Raw genomic sequence first — 15,558 nt, forward strand, 5'->3', positions numbered from 1 at the left:
CTGCACTGCAGGCAGATTCTTTACCACTGAGCCATCAGGGAAGCCATATTCTAGTATCAGAATTAAGCAATGGGTGTGTGTGAGAGACAGACAGACACAGAGAAACACTGTGGAAAGCAATTTGCATTATCTAGTGAAGCAGAAGATAGACGCAGTAGATTGAAGAAACATGGTCACGATATTTAACAGCTCTTCCCATCAAGAGACAAAGTCTATTTTTCCACTCCTTGAATCTGGGATGTCTTTGTGAATTCCTTTGACCAAAAAAAAGTAACAGCAGTGACAACTGGAGCAATCTCATGCTTAGGCTTCAAGACATTTTTCTGATTCCACCTTTATTCTCTGTGAGCTGCCATATGAGGAAGCCTAGGCTAGTCACAAGGTGAGGCCTCCTGGAGAGAACAGCCTTTGCTGACCCGCCAACTGTGCAAGCAGAGTGAGCCCAGCTACCACCATACACAGCAGAGCAGTGCTGCTCCAGCTGGGCCCAGCTGAATGCAGACATGTGAGTTAACCCACCCACACCCAGAAGAAGAACTTTCCAGTAAACCCACAGAATCAGAAGGAAATAATAAACCACTGCTGTTTTCAGCCACTTACTTTTGGAGTGATATGTCTCACAGTAATAGATAACTACACTCCAACAATTTCACTTATACTTATATACCCTTGAAAAATGTACACACAGGTAGTGCACTGAGGAAAATGTATAATGTTTAGAGAAACATTGTTTCAATAGCCAAAAACTAGAAAGATTGTACAAACATTCACTAGTAGTAGAATGGGTAAATAAACTGTGGTATGTTCATTTACTGGAATATTATACAGCACTAAAAAAAGCACAGGCTAGAGGAAGATACATGGCACCCCACTCCAGTACTCCTGCCTGGAAAATCCCATGGATGGAGGAGCCTGGTAGGCTGCAGTCCATGGGGTCGCTGAGGGTCGGACACGACTGAGTGACTTCACTTTCACTTTTCACTTTCATGCATTGGAGAAGGAAATGGCAACCCACTCCAGTGTTCTTGCCTGGAGAATCCCAGGGACGGGGGAGCCTGGTGGGCCGCCGTCTATGGGGTCACACAGAATCGGACATGACTGAAGTGACTTAGCAGCAGCAGCAGAGGAAGATACAACAATACGGATGAATCTTTCAAGGACAGGTTGAATTAAAAAAGTAAAACACAAAAGAATACAAAGAATATGTGTATGTAAATGAACAAATTAGACTACATAAATGGATACATTAAACTACTGCTTTGTATAAATGTTCAAATTAAACTATATTGCTTAGATAAGCATACATATAAGAAAATGGAAAGAAAATAAAGAACTAATTATCATAAAAGTCATGATAATGGGTACCTCTAGGAAGGAGGAAAGAAGTAATAATTAGAAGTCCCTCTATATGTATGCAATATACAATAAATGTTTTTTAAAATATTAAAAATACCATTACACTCCTACCAGGCTGGCAAAATTTTAAAGTTTGACCAAGCTTAATCGAGTGTTGTGCAGAAAGTGAAATACACGGAATTCTCACTATCATAAACCATGTTGAAAATCAGACAACGTATGTTAAGTCTATAGGTGTGCCAACCCTACCCAGCAATTCCATTCTTAAACATATATATTAGAGAACTCTTGCAGGTGTGCGTCTGAATATGCCCAGCCTTCTAGAAGGAAAACAGTGGCCATTTGCATGGATTAGGATTACCAGCGATAAATTCAGCTTAGGTTTGCCTCCTCTGGGAGTTCTTCTCTGAGTAGCTTAGGAGGAATGAATAGCTCTGTATTTTGTCCTCCCCATGACTTCTGCTCCTCGTTATCATGAGTTTAAGACCATATAATCAAGTATCTAATTCCCCTCCCCTTCTCCTTCCAAATCTTAAAACTCAGTGAAGGCAAGGTCTATGGTCTGATTCACCTGTCCAATCTTCATGTTATACAAGGAGTACTTTCTAAATGTTTGATGAGTGTTTTTGAAATTAATGCCTAAAGTATTAAAAATGGGGATGAATTAAAGAATAAAAATAATTTAAAAATAAAGGCTTTAGTTCTGAGAGTCCTTTTAGGGTTAAGTATGATAGACTGGGTGTTCATTGGAAGGACTGATGTTGAAGGTGAAACTCCAATACTTTGGCCACCTCATGCGAAGAGTTGACTCATTGGAAAAGACCCTGATGCTGGGAAAGATTTGGGGCAGGAAAAGAAGGGGACGACAGAGGATGAGATGGCTGGATGGCATCACCGACTCGATAGACATGAGTTTGGGTAAACTCCGGGAGTTGGTGATGGACAGGGAGGCCTGGCGTGCTGCGGTTCATGGGGTGGCAGATAGTCGGACACAACTGAGCAACTGAAATGAACTGAACTGATGACAGACCAACAGAAATCCCTAAATTTAGGAGCTGACGGTAAAGAATGAAGGCATTCAAGAAGTGGAGAGTTCTACAGATGACTGTGGTTCTGGATGCGATCTGGGACTGGAGTAACCTTGAATGCTTTCATATCTCTGTGGTGGTACTCTGAGGTAAACAGTTGGCATTCTCAGAGTTTGAAGATTTCTAGGACTAAAAAAGGGCTCTAAGAAGGATACTATATGACAGGGATTCTACTGTCTGTTTTTCACTCTAGGGAAAAGTAGAGGCTTGCAAGTACACCTGAGATTGAGATGTGTGAATGTAGGTCTTTGTAGAAACTTTAAGGTTAGGCTCCCTGTGTTTTGTAGTTCCCTGAGGTTGGGATCCTCAACTAAGAGGTTGGCCTTACTTCTCATTGCAGCGGTGCGTGAGCTGTGTGGCCCAGAAGCCCAAGACAGAGAAGATAAAAGGTGTGACAAGCATCATGGAGATCAGGTTAGCCAGAGCCACAATAACGGCATCATTGAGACAGCTGCTGGATGATTGAATGTGCGAGGCTATGGAGATAATGGAGCCAAAGCCGAGGCCCAAGGAACACAAGACTTGGTTCCCTGCTCCGCGCCATACGTTCACATTGTATATAGCTGATATCTAAAAGGGAGAAGACAAGTGTTAAGGGAAGATGTCAAAGGAGAGGAGAATCTTAAAAGGGTTAAAATGGGGGAGAGGGGACACAGAGAAAGATAATGGGGAAAGGATGCCCTAAGAATAAGCAGGAAATGTCCTCCAAAGCCTGAGAGGGGAATGAGGAAGATACACCTTACCTTGACAATTGTCATATAGTGAAGGCCAAATACTGCCCCTTCTAGCATTATACTCCGCACGACAAAACAGAGCATTATGAGACCGCTGCTTGATACCAAGACGCACATTACCTGAATTGAGAGTGGGACAAAGCATGTACCAGTGGGAGTCAACAAATAATCAGCAAAATCAAAAGTTCTGAATCAGAAATAAGGAGGAGTTAGAAGACAGCTTCTAGCAGGGGTCAGGGGCTACTGGGAGTAAAAAGTCAGAGGGAGTGAAAAATTAGGAAACCAAGGAGTAACAAAGTTAGGTGAGGACCAAAGCATCTGAGAATGTCAAGATATAAAAAAAATGGTGGCTCACCTTCCCAGTCCACTTGAGCCCATTAAGCATGAAAACACCAAGAAGACACACGGACAGGAATAAAGGCAGGCACAGACTGAACACTGGTGGCCCATCATCCTCAATACTGTCTGAGGCCTTCAGAGTCATCCGGTACCAGAAGTACAGGGTGGGTGTCGTCCGTGCACATTCAGGATCTGAGGGGACCCGGCTCTGGACATGCCTGCTAGACAGGATGACCCCTCCCCTCTTCTTTATCCGCCCCCCTTCCCCCTCTTCCTTTCCCTTCCCCCCATTTCTTCTTCCTTCCACAATCTTCCTCTTCTTTATCACTCCTTGCTCCTTTCTCCTCTTCCAAATTTCCTCCTACCTTTCTGTTTCCCCCTTCTCATCTTTCACTTCCTCCTCACCAAAGCCACTGGCGTTCTCCAGTAAGGGACATTTCTCCCATGGGACAGGATACTGGAAGGACTGACTCAAGTAGAAGAGGATCCAGGCAGTGACCACATTCAAGAACAAGCCGTTGATGAAGCACACCTAGGGGCCAGGGAGGAGGTGGCTGGGGAGGAAGGGAGGGATCAGGAAAAAGGAGGGGATTTGACAGAGGATTGGGGAACTGAAGGGATCTGACCCATGGAAGTGCAGTCTTGGGACCCATTCCAGGATGAGGGTTAGGATGGGGATGGGGTGTAAAGGGTAGGCCTGGGAAGCCCAGAACTCCTCACCATGAAGCTTGTATACCCTACACCACCAATCCAGGGGCTGATGACCTTCCACACACCAATATTGCCCTGACGCATCCTCTGGCCAGCTGCCATCTCCAGGAAGAGGAGAGGAATCCCGATCAAGAACAGCAAGAAGATGTAGATGATGAGAAAAATGCCTGTACAGGGGATTCAAGGAGGAGCTCTCAGAACCAGCTGGCTTTTTGGTACCTGGACTTCTTCATGGGTACAGAAAAACTCGTTCCCCACCAGTGACCTCCCTCAGGGGCATAGGTATCAGGGGTCAACTGTTTCCACATCCCTTACAGTTCCAGGCGCCCAGTTCTTTGGTCTCTAATTCCTGGAAGACCCAAACATCTAGTCTTCACCTCCACCCTTGACCCAGGCTTCTAGCCCCACCATCCTCCTGTTCAGATATTCTGTACCTCTAACCCCTCTCATTATCCTTCACGTTCAGGCATCTGACTCCTATCCTGCTCAGAATACCAAGTCTTTATCCTCTACAGGTCCCAGAGACCTTGGGAGTTTGAAGTCTAGACAGGCCTCCATCTTGTTAGCCCCTTGTGGATCCGTGGTTCCTGGTACCCAGACTTACCACCTCCGCTGTGAAGCCACAGGTAGCAAAAACTCCAGAGACTGGCCGGCCTCATGGTATAGCCCATCTGGGCCAGGAGGTACTCAGCCTTGTTGGACCAGAATGGACGAGTAATGAGGACTTCACTCTTCTCCTTCTCTGGCACCTGAACTTTCTCAGGTAAGAGTCTCTGTTTTAGGACTGGGGCAGCCTCTGCCTCCGTGACAGGGGTTGCCTTGGGATGGCTGGCCCTGCTCTGAGCCTCAAAAGCTTGCGTCTCCCAGGCCTGAGCCCTCACAGCCCGGGCCTCAAAAGCCTGGACCTCGGAGACCCAGGCTGTCAGAGACCAGGTGGCAGTGCCCTTGTCTTCCAAAGCGTGACTTCCGGGGGAGCTTTCAGCAGATGAGACTTTGGCCAACGATGTTCCTGAAGCCTGGGCGTCTGTTGTAATTTCAGGCAGACTTTCAGGAGCAGCTCCAACTTTCGCAAGGGAGGATTTGATTTTGTGAGTAGACCTGAAGGACACCAAAAACTAGATTTTAGGTTTTAAAGTAAAAAGATGACTGAGTTACACAACAATCCTCAACACCTCCTAAGGAAACCTTCCATTTCTGTCCCTGTGTGTATATGCTAAGTCACTTCAGTCGTGTCCGACTCTTTGAGACCCCATAGACTGCAGCCCGCCAGGCTCCTCTGTCCATGGGATTCTCCAGGCAAGGATACTGGAGTGGGTTGCCATGCCCTCCTCCAGGGGACTTTCCCGACCCAGAGATCAAACCCACATCTCCTGCATTGGCAGATGGATTCTCTGCCACTGAGCCACCTGGGAAATCCCAGATTTTACCATGCATGTGTGCGTGCTAAGTGGCTTCAGTCATATCCGATTCTGTGCAAGCCTATGGACTGTAGCCTGCCAGGCTCCTCTGTCCATGGGATTCTCCAGGCAAGAATACTGGAGTGGGTTGCCATGCCCTCCTCCAGGGGATCTTCCCAACTCAGGGATCAAACCCGCATCTCTTATGTCTCCTGCATTGGTAGGTGGGTTATTTACCACTAGCACCACTGGGAAGACCCATTTCTGTCTCTTCCACCACTGAAATTCAAAGCACAAAAGAATCTTTCACGTAAGTTTTACTTCTTAGAAACGTTTCAGTGCAAGGGATAAAGACAAACAGCCAAGCTAATAGTGAGGAATTCCACTCAAAAAGTTTCTGAAAACTTTGAGGTACACTCCATACAGAGGATAGTACTATTTATAGTGGGCTTCTGAATCAAAGAAAGGACTTTAATACTAAATCTGCCTGGTAAGCCAATCTTAGGAAAGCTGTTGTACTTCTCTGAGCTGTTTCACCTGTAAAACACTCAGGTTTCTGCTCAATTATCACCTCACCAGAGACGCCTTCCCTGCCAGCCTATCTAAAATAGTAGCTGCTGCTGCTGCTGCTGCTAAGTCGCTTCAGTCGTGTCCGACTCTGTGCGACCCCATAGACGGCCACCCACCAGGCTCCCCCGTCCCTGGGATTCTCCAGGCAAGAACACTGGAGTGGGTTGCCATTTCCTTCTCCAATGCATGAAAGTGAAAAGGGAAAGTGAAGTCGCTCAGTCGTGTCCAACTCTTAGCGACCCCATGGACTGCAGCCTACCAGGTTCCTCCGTCCATGGGATTTTCCAGGCAAGAGTACTGGAGTGGGGTGCCATCGCCTTCTCCGAAAATAGTAGCTACCTACCCACAACTCTACCTACCCACAACTCTCTCCATCAAACCTACTTTTAGTTTTCTTCATAGCATTTCTCACCTCCTGATGTGATTATCTCTTGACGGTTAGTCTAGTCACATCTAATCGTGCTCCCCACCCCACTGCTCTGTTCCCAACAAGTGGATGGTGCTTTACCTCATATCTAGGGCCACTTTCCTCTCTGTTCTCTGTGCTTCCACCACTCTGACCTGTTGTTGGCTCTTCAAATGCTCTACAAGAGAATAGAAAAGGAAAAAAACAAGATGTGGAAGAGGGGAAGAGAGGGAACTGGAGTTTTCTTTCAAAGGAGGAAAGAGTATGCCACCCAAAAGCAGAGGCAGCGAGTAGGTGCCAAGACAGCACAGGCACATCTAGGGCACAAGGATAAATCAACTGTGAGACACACTGTTTCCAAAGAGTTCTTAAGTAGCTCAGGAAATGCTTACATTTCAATGATAGGTTAAAAAAAAAAAACAACTCAGATATAAATTTCCATCTTTAGTTCTATTTCTACTACATTTTAAAATGCAATGAAAAAAAAAAATGCAATGAAAAAAAAAGAATTAAAAAAACGCAAAGAAAGTCCAAAAGAAAATACATTAATATATAGAGGACAAGGATTATAGGTATTTTTCTAGCCTTCCCTCTGATTTTAAATCAGTCTAGTAAATTGTCTAAAAGTGTTACATAATTATCAATAAAAATATATATCAATAAATAAAAACTAAAAATAAAATGATGATACTGGACACAGAAGTCAAATTGAAAGAGCTCCCATCAGCCAAATCTTGGACAACTGGAGCATCAAGATAAATAATAACAGATAAGAACACACAGAATAAAATAAGAATCTATGAATCCACAGTGATATAAATAAGGAAAAGGAAAATCTCTTCCTTACAGTAAAATGCAAACTAATAAATGCATAGGAATGATGAAATTAGAAAATTATCATTTGCCATGAGTAATAATTGACTCAAGCAATAATTGTTAATCATTGCTCACACAAGAAAGTTTGACAGGGACAGAAATGAGTGCTTAGTATAATGTGTCTCCCCACAGGATACTCTCCTCCCCACCAAATAGAAAAATAGTATCTTTACAGTCTTAAACACTACCTTAACCACATAGTGAAAGTCAGTTGATACCATCTGCTTCCCGATCTGAGGCGCTGAGAAGAACACAACATCATTTCAGTGGTATTCTTGCCAAAAATGTGCGACCAGAATCTAATCATGAAGAAATAGCAAACTGACGGACATTCTATAATGTAACTGACCTCTAGGCATTAAAAATGTTGAAGTCAGGAAGACAAGAAAAGACAAAAGAATTTTAAGTCCAAAATTACAATTGTAAGCCTGAAATTATGTCAAAATAAAAAATTAACGCTGGAACTTGAAAAACATCTGGGTTGGACTTCTAGTGTCTGATTCTCATGTAAGGAGCTTGTAAGGAGGGCCTGCCACTCCATCTTAATAAGCAAAAAATCTGAACAGACTGAAAAACCAGCAACTCTTGTTGGATCCCTAAGGGAAGTGAGGACAGAGGGAAAATCACTGCCCTTAAGACTGGAGAGACAGATAGGCAAATACAAAAATTCACTGAATAACAGAATATCAGAGGAAAAAATCCCCTTGGGTTTCCAGCAAGGGAAGGGGAAAAAAGAACCATGCTAGTGTTATCGTATTTTCATAATTTAAAAATGAAGAAAAAGAACCATTTTGAACCACTCTAGAATACTCTGTTCTTAATGATGCCTCCCCTCAAGAGAAACTAGTTAACCAGAGCCTCATCTGTTAATATCAGAGTCAAATTGACCTAGGGTAAGGAAATACCCAACTCCAGCCCACTCTAGACACCCTGTCTCACCTAAAAGGGAAGGGGAAAAACAAAAACCTGAGAAACATTTGTTAAGTTCACAGTCCAGAAACACAGGCACTAAAAGACTGAGATCTAGTCACAGGATTATTGAACATTTCCCCTCGTCCTACAACTCACCACATTACTAAAGGCTGATTTATAGTAGTTTACCATTACAGCAAGTTCAGGCTATCAAGGTAAAAATTAAAAGGCATACCAAAAAGTAAAAAAACACAATTTGAAGAGAGAACAAGGATTAACCAGACATGGTTAATTAACTAACCAGACATGGTTGAGATGTTGAATCATCAGACCAGGGATTTAAAATAACTATGAGTAATATGTTAAGGGTGCTAATAGATTAAGTAGACAGCACACAAGAACAGATGGGTAATGTGAGCAGAAAGATGGAAATCCTACGAAAGAACCAAAAAGGACTGACAGAGATTTAAAAATACTGTAACAGAAATGAAAAATATTTTTGATGGGTTTTATTTGTAGACCAAACATGGCTGAGAAAATCATCTCTGAGCCTGAGAATATCTTGAATAGAAGCCTCCAAATCTGAAAAGCAAAGAGAACAAAGACTGAAAATCAGCAGGCAGAAAATAAGTAAAGATATAGTTAAACTCAACACCACCACCAATCAAAAGGATATAATTGGCGTTTACAGATTACTTCCTCCAGTAACAGCAGAATACACATTTTTCTCAAGTTCATTCACCACAACAGACCACATTCTGAGCCATAAAACACCTTAACAAATTTCAGATTTGTTATTTGAAGTCATACAATGTCTGCTTTCAGTCCACAATCAAATTAAACTAGAACTAGATGAAATAGACTGATTCTTTGAAAGACACAGTCTTCTAAAACTCATACAAGAAGAAAAAATCTAAATAGGTCTGTCTCTATTAAATAAGTTCAACAAATAATAACTTTCCAAAACAGAAAGCACAAGAACCAGATGGGTTCACTAATGAATTCTACCAACAATTTAGGGAAGAAATTATACTGATTTTCTACAATCTCTTGGAGGATAGAAGCAGAGGGAATAATTCTATGAGACCAGCATTACCTAGACACCAAAACAAAGATATTACAGAAAAAGAAAACTATTAATTAATATCTCTCATAAACATAGGTGCAAAATCCTCAACAAAATATTAGCAAATACAACCCAACAATGTATAAAAAGAATTATACATCATGACCAAGTAGGACTTATCCCATGTATCCCATGTATACAAGGCTGAATGAATACAACATTCAAAAGGCAATTAATGCAACAACAGGCCCATGAAAAGATGCTCAACATCATTAATCATTAGAGAAATGCAAACCAAAACTATAATGAGGTACCACCTCACACCAGTCAAAATGGCTATCATTAAAAAAATCTACAAATAACAAATGCTGGAGAGGGTGTAGAAAAAAGGGTCTCTACCCCTCCTACACTGTTGGTGGGAATGTAAATTGGTGCAATCACTATGAAAAACAGTATGGAGGCTTCTCAAAAAACTAAAAATAAAGTAGCCATATGATCCAGGAATCTTGCTCCTGGGCATATATCCAGACAAAACTATAACTCAAAGAGATACATACATGCACTCCAATGTTCATAGCAGCACTACTTACGAGAGCCAAGGCATGGAAGCAATCTAAATGTCTATCGACAGATAAAAGCATAAAGAAAATGGTATAAATACACAATGGAATACTACTCAGCCATAAAAAAGAAAGAAAGAATGTCATTTAATGGGTGGACCTAGAGATTATCATGTGTGCTTAGTTGTTCAGTCGTGTCCGACTCTGCGACACCACAGACTGCAGCCCACCAGGCTCCTCTGTCCATGGGGATTCTCCAGGCAAGAATACTAGAGTGTGTTGTCATGCCCTTCTCCAGGGGATCTTCCCAACCCAGGGATCAAACCCAGGTCTTCCACACTGCAGGCAGATTCTTTACCTTCTGAGCCACCAGGGAAGCCCAAGAATACTGGAGTGGATAGTCTATCCCTTCTCCAGGGGATTTTCCCAACCCAGGAATCAAACCAGGTCCTCCCGCATTGCAGGTGGATTCTTTACCAGCTGAGCTACCAGGAAGCCCAGAGATTCTTTACCAGCTGAGCCCAGAGATTACCAGCTGAGCGACCAGGGAAGCCCAGATAAGCGTAAATCAGAAAAAGAAAGACAAATAACATAGGATACCATTTATATGTGAAATCTATCAATAAAGTAAGACACAAATGAACTTATCTATGAAACAGAAACAGATTCACAGACACAGAGAACAGACATATGCCTGCCAAGGAGGAGATGGGGTGGGGGAGGATAGGACTGAGAGTTTGTAATGAGTAGATCAAACTGTATATGAAAACCATATACAAGATGAATAAATAACCATGTCCTATTGTATGGCACAGGGGACTATATTCAATATCCTGTGATAAACCCTAATGGAAAACTATATGAAAAAAATATATATGTGTAACAGGATCACTTTGTTGAACACCTGAAACTTAAAATTTTTAAAAAATAAAATAAAATTGTCAAGCAGAACCGCATTAAAATTCACTGCATGGTCTAGTGATAGAACCAAGAGTCAGTAAACTTCAAGATGCACTCATATAAATCATCTAATTTCTGAAAGAAAAAGAGGGAGGAAAATATGAAAGTCATAGTCTTAGGGACCTGGGTGGCCAATCAAAAGATCTAACAATGGATAAGCAGAGGCCTTAAAGGAGAGAAAAGAATGAAAATAGGTCAGAAAAACATATTTGAAGAAATAATGGCAGAAAACCTCCCAAATTTGGTGAAAGAGATAGATTTTTATTTAAAGAAGCTTAAAGAGTACCACATAGGATAAACACAAAGAGAAAAATGTCTAATATGAGCACAGTCAATCTGCTGGAAATCAAAGATAAAGAGAAAAATCTTGAAAGCAGCCAGAGAAAAAGAACATATTACATACAAGGGAACAATACTAAATACTATGTACTTGTCATCAGAAGTTATGGAGGCCAAAGGGAATGGAATAATATCTTCAAAGCACAAAAAAAGGGGAAAAAAGACTGCCCATCAGAATTCTATAATCAATAAAAATATCCTTTAAAAAAAAAAAAAAGAAGCCGCAGACTTCCCTGATGGTCCAGTCATTAAGAATGGACCTGGCAATGAAGGGGTCACAGGTTCAATCCCAGGTCCAGGAAAATCCCAGATGCTGCAGGGCAGCTAAGCCTGTGGGCCACAATTACTGAAGCCTGTGCATCCTAGACGACTCCGCAACAAGAGAAGCCACCACAACGAGAAGCCTGTGAACAGCAACTAGAGAGCAGCCACGGCTCAGGGTAACTAGAGGAAGACCACAGGCAGCAACAAAGACCCAGCACAGCCAAAAATAAACAAATAATTAATTTAAAAAATAGATAAAAAAAATTTTTTTTAAGTTTGTTCTTTAAAAAGGAGACAAAACAAAAACATATTCAAATAAAGAAAGATTCAGAGAATTCATCACAGCAGACCACAAAACAAAAGATGATGAAATTAGTTCTGAGAATGAAGGTAACAATATCAGAGGGAAATTCAGATCTTCAAGAACAAATAAAGAATGTTGGAGATAGTATGTATGTGGGAAATAGTAAAACTATATTTTCCCCTTCTTTAAAATACATGTGAATTTTTAAAACAAAACTTACTTGTGAATTTTTAAAACAAAATTATGATTTTAAAAAACAAAAATTATAATTGTACCAATCATAAAGAAGAACAAAATAATGCCATTTGCAGCAACATGGATGGACCTAGAGATCATCATACTAAGTGAAGTAACTTAGACAGAGAAAGACAAATATATGGTATCACTTATATTTGGAATCTAAAAAATGGTACAAATGAACTTATTTACAAAACAGAAATAGTGTCATAGAAAACAAACTTATGGTTACCAACGGGGGAAGGGAGGGACAGATAAATTGGGAGATTAGGACTGACGTATACACACTACTATATATAAAATATATAATTAATAAGCGCAGGGAACTTTACTTAATACTCTGTAATGATGTATATGGGAAAAGAATCTAAAAGAGTAGATATATATATATATATATATATATATATATATATATATATGTATAACTTATTGAGAGTCCCTTGGACTGCAAGGAGATCCAACCAGTCCATCCTAAAGGAGATCAGTCCTGGGTGTTCATTGGAGGGACTGATGTTGAAGCTGAAACTCCAATACTTCGGCCACTTGATGTGAAGAGCTGACTCATTTGAAAAGACCCTGATGCTGGGAAAGATTGAGGGCAGGAGAAGAAGGGGACAACAGAGGATGAGATGGTTGGATGGTATCACCGACTCTATGGACATGGGTTTGGGTGGACTCTGGGAGTTGGTGATGGACAGGAAGGCCTGGAGTGCTGCAGTTCATGGGGTCACAGAGTAGACACGACTGAGCGACTGAACTGAACTGATTCACTTTGCTATACAGCAGAAACTAACACAATATTATAAATCAACTACACTCCAATAAAAATTAATTAGAAAACAAAAAGTTTATAAGTTGTAGGTTTTATACTGCATAGTAGATGTAAAACACATTGAAAGCAGGGGGGCATACACTGGACATATACAATTGCAAGATATCTACATTATATATGAATTGATAAAATATTCTCTCTAAATAGACTATAAAAACTTAAGAATATGACTTGTAATCCCTAGACAACTGCTAAATAAATGTTACAAAGAGTTACAGTTACCAAGGCAAAAGATAAATTAAAATGAATACTAAAAAACTATTCAAACTATCTAAAAGAAGATAGAAAGGAAAAATGGAAGCCTAAAATGGACAAAAAGAAAAATAATGAAATGGAAAACTAAAATCCAACCATATCATTTACATTAAAGGTTTTCAATTTAAGCATTCCAATTAAAAGGCAAAATTTGTCAGGATGAATAAAAAAGCAAGACCCAATTATATGCTGGTGAAGAGATATGCTGTTAAGTTCAAAGATACAGATAGATGAAAGTAAATTACTAGAAAAAGTTATATCATGCAAAACTTTTTTCGAGTAGGTGAGTCTTTATTTTTCGCACACCATTCTCAAACACTATCGTGTATGTGCGTGTGCGCTCAGTCACTCGGTCATGTTCCACTCTTTGTGACCCCACAGACTATAGCTTGCCAGTCTCCTCTGTCCATGGAATCTCCCAGATAAGAAGGACTGGAGTAGGTTACCATTTCCTTTTTCAGGGGATCTTCCCGAGCCAGGGATTGAACCCACAATGGCAGGCGGATTCTTTACCACTGAGCCACCAGGGAAGCCCAGTGGCCCTATTAGTATAACAAAATTATGTTTGAGATAAAGAATATTATCAGATAGAAAGAAGGACGTTTATTCATAATAAAAGGTCAATTCATCATGAAGGTAATATTTACAAATGTGTTCAAACATAAAAGTCTCAAAATACATGAAGCAAAAGTTTACAAAAATTAAAGAAAAAATAAACTCCAAAATCATAATATTAATAGAAGTTAGCACTCTTTCAGTAACTGGCAGGAAAAAAGAAGATGAAAATATCAGTAAAGATGAAGATCCAAAAACGCTATCAGCAGCTTTGGCCTAACTGATATTTATACAATCTCAGAATTGCAGAACACATATCAACCATAAAACACATACCAATAAATTCTCAAGGATTAAAATCACACAGAGTATATTCTCTGACTACATGTTAGTAAATTTAAAATCAATAACCACATATTTAAGAAAACTTCAAATACTTGGAAATTGAAGAAAATTGGGACTTTCCTTGGTGGTCCAGCGGCTAAGACTCTGTGCTTCCAATGCAGGGGGTCCAGGATTCAATCCCCAGTCAGGGAAGTAGATTCCACATTCTGCAACTTAAGATCCTGAATGCCACAACAAAAATCAAAAGTCCTGTGTGCCACAACTGAGACTTGGCAAAGCCAAATAAATAAAATATTTTTTAAAAGAATATATTACTAAACAATTCAGAGGTCAAAGAATAAATCACAAAGAAATTATAAAAATTTTAAAACTAAAGGATAATAAAATTATAAAATGCCAAAATTTGTGGAATATAGCAAAAGCAATGCTCTGAGAGAATTTTATAACTTTACACGCTGATATTAGAACAGAAAAGAGGTTTAAAGTCATTGTCTGAGGGACTTCTCTGGTGGTCCAGTGGTTAAGAATCCACCTGCCAACGCAGTGGACACTGGTTCAATCCCTGGTCCAGGAGCTCAAATCCCACATGCCATGGAGCAACTAAGCCCATGTCCCACAACTACTGAGCCCACGTGCCATACAGCCCATTCTCCACCATAAGAGAAGCCACCACAATGAGAAGCCTGGGCACCGCAACTAGAGAGTAGCCCCTACTCACCAGCACTAGACAAAGCCCGAGTGCAGCAACGGAGAACCCGAGCACCACCCTGAAGACCCAGTGCAGCCAGAAATAAATAAATAGAGGACGGAACAGAAAACAGACTACTGATGAAAGTAAGAAAGCCAAAACTGGTTCTTTGAAATGATCAACAAAATGGGTAAACCCCACAACAGATTGATGGGACAAAAAGAGATATGCACATCACCAATATCGGGAATGAAAGAGGATTATTACCGCATATCCTATAGACATTAAAAGGATAACAAGAAAATATTTCATGCCAACAAACAACTTAGATGAAATGGGGGAATTCCTTAAAAATACAACTTAACAAAACTGATATCCAATGACATGGGAAATCTGTATAGTCCTATGACTATTAAATAAATTGCATCCCTTATCAAAATCCCTCCCACCAAGAAAATTCCAGGCCCAGATGGTTTCAATTAGTGAATTTCATAGAATATTGGAAGAAAAAAAATAACACCAAGTATAAGTACTTCTGAAAACAGAAGAGGAAACACTTCCCAGTCCATTTTATAAGGCTGCTACTGCTAAGTCACTTCAGTTGTGTCCGACTCTGTGTGACCCCATAGACGGCAGCCCACCAGGCTCCCCCGTCCCTGGGATTCTCCAGGCAAGAACACTGGAGTGGGTTGCCATTTCCTTCTCCGTTTATAAGGCTACCATCACCCTAATAACTAAACTTGATAAAGATATTAGTAAAAGAA

The 15,558-nt window shown here is 40.7% G+C and overlaps 1 protein-coding gene across 5 annotated transcripts in view; it reads right to left on the minus strand.

Annotated features, from left to right (window-relative positions):
• SLC6A16 (solute carrier family 6 member 16) overlaps positions 1–15,558 on the minus strand; it is a 42,515-nt gene that overhangs the window by 20,467 nt on the left and 6,490 nt on the right. For 4 of the 5 annotated variants that reach the window (XM_070771462.1, XM_070771457.1, XM_070771461.1 and 1 more), the window contains exons 2-8: positions 6,704–6,779; positions 4,833–5,326; positions 4,238–4,395; positions 3,923–4,049; positions 3,534–3,709; positions 3,188–3,298; positions 2,773–3,014 (exon numbers count right to left, since the gene is read on the minus strand). In XM_070771462.1, the coding sequence (XP_070627563.1) occupies positions 2,773–3,014; positions 3,188–3,298; positions 3,534–3,709; positions 3,923–4,049; positions 4,238–4,395; positions 4,833–5,326; positions 6,704–6,708 (1,313 nt within the window). In that variant the 5' untranslated portion in view covers positions 6,709–6,779. Of the gene's footprint in view, positions 1–2,772; positions 3,015–3,187; positions 3,299–3,533; positions 3,710–3,922; positions 4,050–4,237; positions 4,396–4,832; positions 5,327–6,703; positions 6,780–7,665; positions 7,719–15,558 lie in introns of all 5 variants that reach the window. The other variant, XM_070771459.1, reaches the window with a different exon arrangement.

This window comes from Bos indicus, chromosome 18 (assembly GCF_029378745.1).
Source record: "Bos indicus isolate NIAB-ARS_2022 breed Sahiwal x Tharparkar chromosome 18, NIAB-ARS_B.indTharparkar_mat_pri_1.0, whole genome shotgun sequence".
Taxonomy (NCBI): domain Eukaryota; kingdom Metazoa; phylum Chordata; class Mammalia; order Artiodactyla; family Bovidae; genus Bos; species Bos indicus.